The sequence below is a fragment of the Juglans microcarpa x Juglans regia genome, chromosome 7D, assembly GCF_004785595.1.
Source record: "Juglans microcarpa x Juglans regia isolate MS1-56 chromosome 7D, Jm3101_v1.0, whole genome shotgun sequence".
Lineage (NCBI taxonomy): Eukaryota > Viridiplantae > Streptophyta > Magnoliopsida > Fagales > Juglandaceae > Juglans > Juglans microcarpa x Juglans regia.
In genome coordinates this window covers 8,373,476-8,387,353 of record NC_054606.1, presented here as the reverse complement: position 1 = coordinate 8,387,353, position 13,878 = coordinate 8,373,476, and the positions used below count along the sequence as shown (strand labels likewise).

At 37.7% G+C, this 13,878-nt stretch overlaps 1 protein-coding gene across 1 annotated transcript; it reads left to right on the top strand.

Moving 5' to 3' along the window:
* Window positions 1-2,022: 2,022 nt before the first annotated feature.
* LOC121238066 (scarecrow-like protein 34) lies at window positions 2,023-4,765 on the top strand. The gene has a single exon (XM_041134923.1). It carries the CDS (start codon window positions 2,240-2,242, stop codon window positions 4,523-4,525), a length of 2,286 nt encoding a protein of 761 aa, XP_040990857.1. The 5' UTR covers window positions 2,023-2,239; the 3' UTR covers window positions 4,526-4,765.
* The last annotated feature ends 9,113 nt before the right edge of the window (window positions 4,766-13,878 follow it).

Genomic DNA, 13,878 nt, shown 5'->3' with positions numbered 1-13,878 from the left:
TTTGACAGTTCAAAATTTCATATGAATTGAACAGATAACATGAACTCGACTCATTTTCTTCAAAAAATAAAAAACGGATAATGTGGACCATGAAACACAGTTCCTACGTAATGAAAAAACTGAGAAATATCGAAAAATAAACCATAACACAGCTCCTACCTAATGCAAAAATCTCATGTGGACCAGCTTTTCGCAAAGAGGATATTGAAGAGAAATTATAGTTATAGTCGTGAGTGCGTAAGTGTTGTGTAATTATTTTAAAAAAATGAATAAATATTGAATTCATATGAAAAAATTAATTTTTAAACAGTAAATCTTACTCTTTTCTAAAATAACTACATGGTATTCATATACTGTACAATAGTATGAAGTATTAATCTGATGTAAATTGCGGTCATAAAGACAAATATGATGAATGATGCAGAAATTGCGCTGCAGAAATCAGATCTGCATGTTGTTCATGGCCATCTCTCCACGTCGCTGTTAACCAAATGTATATAATAGGATCGGTCTACATTCCTAACGCCCTTAATCTGGGAATGTGCACATATCGGAAAAGAGTAAAAATATCGATGAAAAGTTGCACTACAGCAGGAATTGACGCTTCCTGGGAAATGATTACATGAATAAGTAGTCACTTGAAAATCGAAATGCTTTCGTATCTCTAAAAGACACGAAACCTCAATCCATGATGTGTACTTATCTACGGCGGCAATTGACGACATGCCTGTGCAAGTAGTTCAAATACTTGTCCTTGTGCAGTTGGTCCCGTCTAGAGTTGGCCACCTGTTTATATTTATATTTCTATTTTCTTATCTTAATGGAATTTCACTTACTTTTTTTGACCAAGTAAACTATATCAACAAAGATTGGAATTTGATTTAATTATAGATAAAATAATAACCCGAAGCTTTCCTATTTATTATTTTATTACTTTTTACTTATTTTTTATTACTATTTACTATTCTATCATTATTTTTTTATTACTATTCACAGAATATCTAAAATTATCTTACTATCTAAACATAGCTATGGGAGAAAGACAAAAGATATCTATCATATGCAGAAAATACAATAGAAATAGTGATGGTAATAACACAGAAAAAACCCTCGATGAAATAATTAATTAGAAGGCTTTTATCTTCGTAACAAAACAAGTAATGATAATATTATACACACTTGTAAGATGGGTTAAGATAACTTTTTTGAGAAATACTCTAGTCACAAAATGATTATATAAAAATAATCTCACAAATTGATGTGACTTAATGTAGTTTGTTAGATTGTGAAATTAATTTTATTGTAAAACAGTCCGACGAATCATATGAAATCACGTCAGTTTGTAGGATTACTTTTTACATAATTACTTTGTGACTGTAGCCCTCCTAAACTTTTTTATCTTTTTAAGAAATATAGTTGTTCTACTTAAATTTTGTCATTTTCATTCGCATCAAAGTCACTCTTCAAGATTGATATTATAAGGACAAAATGACATTTATACACCTACAAACTCTTTTACAATTTATTTTATAACTTATTTTGTGTTTATTTTATAATTTGTAAAGACAAAATGAAATTATGAGGCCTAAAATAATTGTAAAAGAATTATAAACTGTTTATTTTTAGACCAAAAGGAGTGGCTTGGCTGCCAATCGCCTCGATGAACCGGTGGAGTGATACAGGTCTGACCATGTTATAGCAGAGTTCAAAAAAGTCTCTCACTAATTTTTCAACGGTTGTGTTTTTGGTTAAGCTTAACAACATAACCATAAACATTATCGACGAAACATTATTATTGAGTGAAAGAATAGTCTTCCCAGAATGAGGTCAAACCCTCCGGATTCGCATCATCTGTTTCAGAAGACTAGTCGAGGCCTTTAGAGTCTTAGACCACAGGAGTTTGGACTCCAACCTGAGTTTCTGAAACTTGGTGAGCGTTACAACAGCCACCTTTAACTTCCTCTGACAAACAGCTGAGTGTCCCTCTGAGTTTGAGCTATCCTCTTCAGTTTCAGTTCTTCCCTTTCTCTTCCATATCTGACCCTTCTCTGCTACTATTAGCCGCGTTGCAGAAATGGATATCTATAAAGGTTCTTGATTTTCACTCCCTTCTTTATTTTTTATTTCCTTTCGTTCTTCTCTAGCTTCATCTACTGATCCTTTTATTCATGCTTTAGATAAACACATTCTAGTATATTATCTGATTTAGGTAGTTTACCGTTTAATTTCTTCTCTGTATATGGTTGTGGATCCAAGCTTTTCTGGATTACCCTACTTCGTAAAAGATATCATGGTCCCTGGCCATACGGTCTTACCCAATTCCAATTACTCCCGGGACCTTTATTTCCTCGGAAATGCATTTCCTCCACCTGCTCTTCCCCCGGCGGCAGAGCCATATGCTCCGTCCGCCGCTGCTGGTAGCTTGAGGCCGACGTCTATGGGTGCGAGTCCTCCCTCGGACTCGTCCTCGGACGAAAGCGAGTACTCGGAAACGGTTCTCAAGTTCATGACCCAGATACTTATGGAAGATAACATAGAGGACAAGCCCTGCATGTTTTTCGATCCTTTGGGTCTGCAAATCACCGAGAAATCGTTCTATGATGCTCTCGGTAAGAAATATCCTCCTACTCCCAATCAATACAAGCCGCCACCTTATATCACTCACAATCCCGATACTAAAAACAGGAGTCACAATGGTCCCAAAAGTAATTTTACAAACACCGATCCTCAGTGGCTTGGTCATCTTGGGGAGTACAACTACTCTTTTTCACAAGCAACTCTCCCTGGTCAGTATGTTTCCCAGCCCGATTTGCAGTCCAATAGGGAGTCACAGCCTTTCGCCAATCCGTCGAATGGTGTGTCTACCATTGGTGATGGGCTAGAGCTTTTGACTCGGAACTTTTTTACTGATACTGAATCTATGTTGCAATTTAGGAGAGGGTTAGAAGAAGCTAGTAAGTTCCTTCCTGGGAGTAGTCAGATGGTTATTGATTTGGAGAGAAGCAATATAAGACATGGATACAACCCTGGAAGTTTCAGCAAGGTGTCACAACAGTGGGAGGGAGAGGGTCAAAAGGTGGAGAAGAGTGAGAGGGGAAATTTGCTGATTGTGTCTAGGGGAAGGAAGAATCATGAGAGGGAAGATATAGGTTTAGAAGAAGGGAGGATTAATAAGCAGCCCGCGGTTTCTGCAGAAGAGAACGAATTATCCGACTTGTTCGATAAGGTTTTGCTTTCTACTGATGCACTTTCTACATTAGGGAGTGACAATAAGGTCGAGCAGAATGAAGCAAGCAGTGCCTCGTATAGATATCAACAGCCACAAGAAGCTAATGGTGGCAAGAATCGCACAAAGAAACAGAGAAAGAAGAGGGATATAGTTGATTTGAGGACTCTTTTGAATCTATGTGCACAAGCTGTTTCAGCAGGTGACAATAGAACTGCTAATGAGTTACTAAAGCAGATTAGGGAGCACTCATCCCCTTTCGGTGATGGGTCTCAGAGGTTGGCCCATTTCTTTGCTAATGGCCTTGAGGCACGCTTGGCTGGTACTGGCACTGGAACTCAGATTTTTTACACAGCTTTAGTCTCTAAGAAGATCTCAACTTATGAAATAATAAACTCTTATAAAGTTCATCTTTCTGTCTGCCCTTTCAAGAGGATCTCAGTATTCTTTGCTGACCAAATGATTTATAAAGTAGCAGAGAAAGCAACTAGTCTTCATATAATAGACTTTGGTATCCAATATGGTTTCCAGTGGCCAATTCTGATACAGAAACTCTCTAAAAGATCTGGGGGACCTCCCAAACTACGGATTACAGGCATAGAGCTTCCCCAACCTGGATTCCGACCAACAGAGACACTCGAGGAGACTGGTCGTCGCTTGGGAAAGTATTGTGAGCGGTTTAATGTTCCTTTCGAGTACCATGTCATTGCATCACAAAACTGGGAAACTATCCAAATTGAGGACCTCAAGATTGACGGGAATGAGATGCTTGCTGTGAACTGTTTGTACCGGTTTAAAAACTTGCTTGATGAGATATTTGAAGTAGAGACCAGTCCTCGGAATGCAGTTTTGAACTTAATCAGGAGGATGAATCCCAATATTTTTGTATATTCAGTTTGTAATGGAGCCTACAATGCTCCCTTCTTTGTCACAAGGTTCCGAGAGGCACTCTTCCACTTCTCTGCGCTGTATGACATATTTGAAGTTACACTACCCCGGGAAAACAAAGAGAGGTTGTTGTTTGAGAGAGAGTTCTATGGGAGGGAGGCAATGAATGTCATAGCATCTGAGGGCTTGGAGAGGGTTGAGCGGCCAGAGACATACAGGCAGTGGCAAGTCCGGACGATGAGGGCTGGTTTCAGGCAACTTCCGTTGGACAAGGACATTGTGAACATATTAAGGTCTAAGTTGAAGGAATGGCACCACAAGGATTTTGTACTTGATGAAGACAACCACTGGATGCTTCAGGGATGGAAGGGTCGGATTGTCTATGCTTCCTCTTGCTGGGTGCCGGCTTAGGAATCTTGCAATGGGTGTTTGTGAACAATCAAGTGCTGAGCTGGTGATCATACTTCTAATTAAGTACTTTGCAAATGATAATTCTCGTACAATTTTCAATGTCTTCCTCTCTTGCAAGTTTACCATGCAACCATATCAACAATTGCGCGTAGTTTTAAAAAATATATATTTATATAATTTATAAATTATTATTTGAAGTTATTGCATAGACGTTTATATAGAGAACCTCAACTTGGTTATGAATTATCTTAGAAAACTTTTATATTTCCAAAATTATTTCAATACTCGTGTAACGCTCCGATCCCGGGTGGGTCGGAGAGTTACTTGTCACTTAATATCATATCTTTCAGTACATATATAAACTCTAAATTCTCAATTACACATAAATCTGTCTCGTTTGTTTTTACAGGTGAGATGGATTGAGATTAAAATTAAAAATTAAATAAAATAGTGTTAGAATATTTTTGTTTTGAAATTTGAAAAAGTTGAATTGTTTATTTTATTTTGTGTAAGAATTTGAGAAAGTTGTAATGATTAGATGAGATGAGATGAGATGAGTTGAGAAAAGTTGTGAAAACAAACGCCACTAAGTCTCAAAATAAATATCAACCTTCTAAAATATCAAGTCAATAGAGCAAAACAAAACTATTGAATAAAATCTTCCAATAACCAAAGTACTCTCTCTTTGTATTTAGTCCATTATGCTCACATAGCCTTACCCATGCTCTCATTCTTGAACTTCAGCGACATTTCAGATTGATCATAGTAAAAAATCAGCTATTTATATTCAAAGATCCTTTGGCATAACAAGACTGAACAACTTTATCTTATCATATTATATCATATATCATGTTTAACCTCCATGGTAGGGTTGTGTTATCCCTGGTGGCTAAACCAGACAATATCAGAATGTAAAGCTTTCTCTTATTCACTCTCGGAGCCCCAAGTGTTCACACAAGAAAGAAAACACATAAAAACCATTTTGTCTTCAAAGTGGGTGCACTCGTATCAGAAATGTTGGTACCAACCATATAATAGAATCAAAGCCATCTTATCAGAACCAGAAACAAAATTAGAACAAAATCAGAAAGTCATGCCAACAATTTTTCAGATGCCATATCATATCAAATAGAGTACTAAACATTTTCATATCATTTAACATAATCGAAACGGATTCAAAGCATCTTCATATAACATGTACGAAATTTACAAATTTCATATTTGCTCTTTTGTATATTTCAGAAACAGAATGTCAAAATATTGCTCATGTCTACACTAGTCATGTCAGAAAACACTCTCTCTTTTATAAAAATTTCATGAGTAATGCAAAATATATAATTGAGGTTGTTTTCACATTTATTTTCAAAACATATCGTGCACATTTTTCATAAAATCAATTTCAATTCATTTTCCTTTTATATAAAGTCTAGCATAGGAACTCCGCTTACTTGGACTTCTTAATTTCTCTCTGAATTTTTTCACAACAATATCAAACAAATATCAATCATCACCTATAAAATATTTACGTAACTTGCGTAAATTCCCAATTGAACATGTACTTCGTAATTAAATTTGAAATACTTAAATAACCTATTTTAATTCCTCAAAACCTAAAATCCTTGAACCCTAAAAATCTTATGTCTCCAAATATTCTAATTTTCATATAATTTTCCAAACGATTTCACGGTCAAATCATAAGATCATATTATTTTGAAAATTGGTATTATAATATCGTCCATGCAAACATATGAACTTGCTACCAAAATATATTCATTAAATCCCTGATGCCCACCGAATGAAAACCCAACTCAAAACATGTTTTTACTTCAAATTTGAGCTCAATGGAAATATAATTCTGCCATGGACTATAACTCAAGGACATAAAAGTAATTACATAAAAACTTTATGGTTTCACAGGAAGACAACACGATAAAAAAGCTTAGTGGGTTTTAGACATGCTAGATTGAAAGGAAGTAAAAGCTTGAAGGCCCCATGCAAATTCTAAGAAAAACAGATCCACTAGAGAAACTTTATGGTTTCAAGGGAATAACCGCCGTGACGAAGACTCGCACAGAGAGAGAGAGAGAGAGAGAGAGAGAGAGAGAGAGAGAGAGAGTGCTGTGAGAGAAAGAATGTGGAGAGAGAAAAAGACCTGCATACGGTGGAGCATGGTGGCGCAGGGAGTAGCATGACCGATCTGTGGGGGTTGGTTGAAACTGAGGAACGTGGGGTCTTGTTTTCCCTTGGCCATGCTCTGTTTTCATGTGGTGCAAGATGGGATTTTGTGGTGGTGCAACTAGGTGGCTCATGGCCGAGCTATGGCATCGGTTTTATATGGAGGAAAGGGCTTACGGTATGATTGTTCTACTGTCGGGAACAGACTGCAACAGTGGGGTCTTTTCACGTTGCAACGGCTTGCTGCTGTTCCGTGCTACAGGGGCGGAGGGAAGTTCGTGAGGGTGCAATGTCGTGAGATGTGGAGGCTTCTTTGGTCGTGGTGGGAAGCTTCGTGGTGGGTGGGTTTCTTTTCTCTCGGCATGTCCAGGTACTGTGGCGGAGGAGTATAGGTCAACGGATGTGGGGCTGGTGGCTTGTTGCCGTGTGTTTGGGTCGCTGCAGTTTATGGGAGGGAGTGAAGGTGGTGCTGCTTCACCGCGGTCCACTTCGGTCAAAGGCAGTGGCACACAGTGGGGCTTTGGGCTTTTATGATGGTGGTTGGCAGCAACTCGTGAAGCTTGACCGGAGTTGTGTTGGCTGTTGGGGGTGGTTTCTGTTTCTGCTTCCAAGCAAAGGTGGTAGTGGTCTCCATTTGAGTACTTGAGGCAAGAAACTAGGAGTGGCCTGCTAATTGCTATGCTTGGGGCTCAAACTATGCTGGTTTTTGTTGCTCTCACATTGAGGGGATTTCCGAGGGCTCGTTTTGACATGCGCTAGTCTGGTGCAACTATAGTGCATCACGGTGGAGTTTTTGACGTAGAAGAGAATCGTGCTGCTGGAGTGGTGAACTTGGGCGAAGTAACCAGAAAACTAAACTAGGGTTTTGAAAAAGAATAAAACCACCCACGATGCATGGGGATGAATATATACATCAGTAGTTGATTTAAAAATTTTAATGAGAAGGGGACTCTAGAGTTGTAAACCTAATCTGTTTGAAATTGAACACAAATATTTAAACTAGCTGTAATCTTCATGTCCAAAATAAATCCATCCTCCAATAATATCTCCGAGCCTTTAGAAGAATTTCTTGGGTCAATTTTTAATTATTTAGGGCTCACTTAGTCCATAAATAGTAAATGAGCTTTAATCTAATTATCAAGTTCAATAAAATTCATATTTCGTCATAATAATATTTTAGGCCCGGACCTATTAAAAAATTACCCAATAAATATTAAATGGGCTTCCCATAAATAATAACCTAAAAAAGTTTTTAGATTGCGGCTTGGCCTCGACTTGGTGCTAGGCCCGAGTGTTACAACTCAACTGTAAAGTGGTACTATGTTTTGCTTAATATCTCTGGAAAATGCCTGTGTTGGTAGTGATGATACAAACTAGGATTGTTCATTAGGGTTCCGGCAGACCTGGGCCAGAACTCGGATGAATCCGGCTTTTCTTAATACCCAGATTCTAGGTTCCGGGTTAAACCAGGTTTTTTTGTTTGTTTGTCTTTTTTTATATACATAAAAGCCTACATTTTTTATATGATATTGATGTAGCATTAGAATGATTTTATAAAATAAAAAAAAATGTGACATACATGATATTACATATTACATTTTTTAATTAATTTGCTAAGAATATTACAAAATACATACATTGCTTTAATCAAACTCCAATACACATCAAGACATTGAATACATTATTTTTCTCTCAGTTGTGCAAGATATTCAGAATCCAGGATAAAATATTCTTCAACATCCTCATTAGTTTCTATCTCTGTACAACGTGGATTCATTATCTCATCATTGATGTTACTAGAACTCTTGACACCATCACATGGAAGTATTATTAGACTATTGTCAAACTAACAAATGATGCTAGCATTCATAAGCAGCACATTGTTATTCAATATTTGTATTACATGCTTAGATATGAAAGTACATATCTTGAAACCTCAATTGAATTAAAAGCATCAATAACAGTGGATGCAGCTCTAGAAGCAGCCAAAACTGCAGCTTTTTCATCACTCGTGCTTTTAAATTCCTTAGCATATAGAGTAACAAAGCATTAAGAAGTAGAAGACTCTATTACTCAATATAATATATGCCAAATGAAAGAAATAGAGAGTATGTTGCATACCTCAAAAGTTGCACTTTTGACAACTTTAGCAGTAGCATCACCCGCTGCTTTGATAGCTTCTTTAGGTGCATTGGCTGCTCTTGCTTCAGCTTCAGCTTCGGCAGCTATAACTGCTTTCTTTACCATATCAGAGATGTCTTTACTTCCAGCTCTACATTCCTGGAAGCATTCATCATTATCATCTCTTTCGACAGTTAGAACATCAGATGTGATCCTGCCAAAAGTCTTTCTAGCATCTGGCAATTGTTTCACATCTAAATGTTTTGAAAAACTCCTATCTTTTGTACTCCACCCCTGACCCAATCGACTACTAGTTCTTGGTGAGGTTAACACTTGTTCATTCTCTGGATTGCCTTCATTAACCCATACCTTGCATCTGGATCTTGCTGATCCACGATTCACTTTGCGCCTTAAGGAATCATCTCGGCCATTATCATCAAACCGAAAAAAAAAATGGGTATTGGGTGTACCCGAATTTTTCTATGTGGGTATTAGATAGGATTTGTTCTGGGCCGGAACCCGTAACCAAAACTTGGTTGTCTGGGTTCTGGACCAGGTTGGAAAAATACCCAACTCGGATGAACATGCCTAATCCAAACAAATGCTTGCTTAATGCCTATTTTTTGGTTATGGGATGCATGCTGGGTTGGGGATTGCCTCTTTGATTTTTTTAGAAACTATTTAGATTCATAAGTTAGTGCATTGGCAAAGGAGATCGAGCATGCTGAAATTCTTTCTAGAATGAAGAGATTTTGAAGTGCTGCCTCATGCAACCTGCTCACCAGTCACCTGTATTGGATGTTGCCACATAACTACCACGAACTCTGCCACCACCAATTAAGAAATATAATTACCATTTCCCAACTTTCCTTTTCCTTTGTGATTTAGCCTTTCAGTCATGGTCTCGTTTCAAATCTGAGTTGATGTGTCTATCCCTTTGTGCCACAACATTTGCTCACCAAGTTTCTATAGTTAATTGTAACGATCCAGCCCAATAATTCTAAGGTTAGAATATTGATAATTTTTATTAGCTTAAATTACATTTAATGGGCCATATTCGATAAGCCCACGAGCGATAAATTATTGAGGTTGATTATGAGTTTTAATTAGCCTCAATAACTAGGTTAAATCTCATTTATTATTTATTGAATGAGTTAGACTCTTTTTAGAATTTAAAGATCGGCCATTAAAAATTTATTTCAATTTAAAATATCACTAATTGAAGTCCCTTAAGCAGTCCCAATCACTGTCAATTCTACATTGAATGAACTACTATATCATGTTTTTAAATTCAAACTCTCTTCTTAGATGATCACGAATGAGTGTTCAGCAGATTAGTGTCACTACATGTATTAACCAAGTCTAACTCAAACTCTTCGGCACCCTCTTCCAAATCTTTCTATAAATATCTCCATTCCGTGTGTTTTTTTGAAACAAAATCATAAACCTCCAAAAGTGCAACGGCCAAACCCAAGATACCTAGTCCAGCACCGTGATCAATTTTATGTCAAAAATTTTAGAAAATAACACTACAAGGTAAGTAGTTTGATCATAAATTAAGATTAACATACATTAGTTAGTTACATATATTATTATTAAAACCATTTTTTTAAAACTAGTGTTTATGTACCATGCATGTCATGATATTTGTAAGCATGTCATTCATCATGTTTCATTCTACATATTATACTTATGTTTGTATTATGCATCTCATGTTGCATATGACGAATAAGTTTTTATAAAATTAAGTGTAAGATAAACTCATAATAGTTAATCAGATGATCATTCAGATGCATGGTATCAATGCATTTTCAGGGTGGGTGTGCAAGCTAAGGACTCAAGCGTGGTCCATCATAGTATGTCAGAGTGCTGCACAGTCGACTTCCTATGCTGCAAGAAGGGAAGTCAATGCACAACCTTGCACACAAGTTTAAGTGGGTTGGCCAGCCAAATAAGTCAGATAAATCATATTAGTCAGTTAATTCAGATAAATCAGTCATGCATAACATAAGTATCAGTATGATTAGTCATGATTTTAATTTTCAATTTGAAATATTTTCTGAAAACCTTATGTTAAGTATTTTTACGTAATGATGAGTTTCTTATTGAGTTATCGGCTCATTTTAATTTGTTTTTATGTTTTTAAACCACCCAAATCAGAATATTTATGAAACTAGAGTTGCATATGAGACTTAGTCTAGGGAGGCGTGACAGTAGCCTAGATCATATATAGAGATTTTAAGTTATGATTTTTATGACGCAAATTTTTATAAATACTTACATGCACTCTCTCTTACGATCTCAATATTTTTTTAATAAAAAATGATTTTAATTATTATATAGAATATTTTTATCTGGCGCAAGTATAAGAAAAGATTTTTTTTTTTATTTTTTATTTTTTTATCTCTAGTTCAGTAATAGCACTCTGGCTCTCAAGAATTTTTACAAGTGACTTCTATTACTATATATAAAAGCGGAGTCATAAAATTTCGACGTGACATTCTACCCATAAAAGTATGCATTCTACCTATTAAATTTGAAATGTTATATTTATGAAGTGGCAAACCTTTTAAAAATAATGTTTCATTATAAACCATTATAACTTTTAAGTTTCATTTCTTTTCTTACATATAAAGATATAAACCGATTCAAGACTCCACCCAAAAATACTAATTCAACAGTTATATTATTTTGTATTTTAAGCAGAGTCATATGACTCCGATGTGGCATTCTACCCATAAAAATTGGCATTCTATCTATTAAACTTGAAGTGTTATGTTTATGTAGCAGTAATCTTTTTAAAAGTAATGTTTCATTATGAACTGTTGTAACTTTTAAGTTTTATTTCTTTTCTTACATATAAAGATATAAACCAATTAAAGTCTGCAGGGTGAGGCACAGGGGACGAATGTTTTAGTCGTGGAAAATGGAGGAGAACTGAGTGATGTCCCTCAAAAAAATGATTTTGGAGTTTTAGGGTCAGATGTGGGGTTTGCTTTGAGTAAGTCTGGGGTGAGTGATTTGGAAACGGGTTCAATGCCATTGGTCTCTGACAAGGGGGATTTGGTGGAAGAGGAGCTGCAAGTGGTTGTGTTTGATGGGGGTCTACATGGTGAGGCCTCGAAGTCTGATGGTGAAGAAGCACTCCCTCATCTAGGGAAGGTTCGTGATAACTCGTCTGACTCGGAATTAGTTTCGGGTGGTCGAGTTCTTCGTAGTTCTTTAAGGGCTCCTAGCAAGCCCCCGAGGCTGAATTTATGATTAGTAAAATTATGTTTTGGAATGTTCGAGGGCTTGGCACCTTGAAAAAACGACTTAAGTCGTTGCTGAAGATTCACAAGCCAAAGATTCTCATTGTTGCAGAACCTTTTCGAGAGGATAGTGTAACACCCCGTATTTTAGTGTATTTTTATTGAATGATTATTTTTATTTTATTCAAAATTATTCTCTTGTTTTAAAATTATTGGATTTTAATTGGATTATTTTTAGGATTTTTAATTGGTAAAAATTAATTTTTATGTGCTTTCTTAATATTTATTTATTGTTGTGCATTTAAATTATTTTTCATATTTAATTAATTACTGTGGGATTTAATTATTTCAATTTGACTTTACCATTACGTTTAAATTATTTTATTTAACTTGAGGTTTTGAAATCGTTTCCGTTGGATCATTTTTGTGACCCAAGTTATGAGGATTGGACCTCATTTATTTTCCCTCCATTTTTCTTTCCTCTCCTTTTCTTTTCTTTCTTTTATTTTTTCTTTTTTTCCTCCTTATTTCCCCTCCCCGCGCGCGGACCCAGCTCCCTCTCTCTCCCTCTCTCTCCCCGTGTCCGTCACTTTCACCCAGACCGCCGCCGTAGCGCCGCCGTGCGCGACACCGCCCGGCCGACCAGCTCCCCCTCCCTCCGGCGACCTCAACCCCCAAATCCCAGCCCCTACCTCGCCGCCGGTAGCCCGCACGCACCCCACGAAGCCGCGGCATTCTTTGCCCCGTTGCGCCGCCGTCGCACCAGCATTGGCCACCATCTTCTTACCACATCATCCTCGACCTCTTGGCAACCCGTTGGACCCAACCCCAGCTCCGATCCGCCACCGGTGAAGCTCCACCATCTACATTTCTGATTTGGGTATTTTGGTCTTCTACCGCCCATTGCGCCGCCACCCACGGCCAACCTCCACCATCACTAGCTTCACCGACCTCCCTAGGCCCTACCCTATCATTTTTGGGTCTTCGTTTGTCTCCGTTGAAAATTGGGTATCTGTGACCCACAGCCACAGTGTATTTTACACTGTTCTGTAGCTGTTTTTCCACTTCTTGCGGCTTCGTGATCCTTCGGAAATTACTTTATAGCATTGTAAGTATTTCTCCAAAGAATTTTCGTAATTTAGATGTATTTTTGTACTAACCCATTTCACTGTATTTTTGGCATGCCGGACTGAGTCCGAGGAGTTCGGGGGTTGGATGGATTTGTGATTGGAGTTGTTTGGTTGGTTTGGTTTATTTGGTTTGGTTGTTGATGAGTTGTTTTGATTGGATTTGTTGGGATTGGTTCTGGATGGACGTTGGATTGGTGTTGGTACATGTGCATTTCATTATTTCATGCATGATCATGTTTGTAAAGAAAACTGGGTTTTTGTGTATTGCATTCATGTTCATGTGTTTATGAAAACTGGATTTTCATGTGAGAATGGATTTTGGGTGCGTGTGTAACACGACCCCAAGCCGAGATGGGGTATTATCTTGGTGGAGCTCCTCTGGTTACTTGGGAGCGGAATATACTGAGTAACGTCCCCTGGATTGTCGCCGGGCGACAATGGTATCGGACGAGATGGTCTCGTGCCGACTCCATGGTCCTTCTGCTGGCGGGGACTAGAGGATGTCTGGCCACGTACGCGCTGGGCGCGGAACTGGGCATCGCTCGTTGCGTAGTGTGGGTGCTTGGCCATGTACGCGCTGGGCGCGGAACTGAGCACCGCTACGAAGCCAGGACGTGCGGATGGTCCATAGGGGAGGCCATGGTGCATATGAAATTAATGCACTATTTTCTGGGAA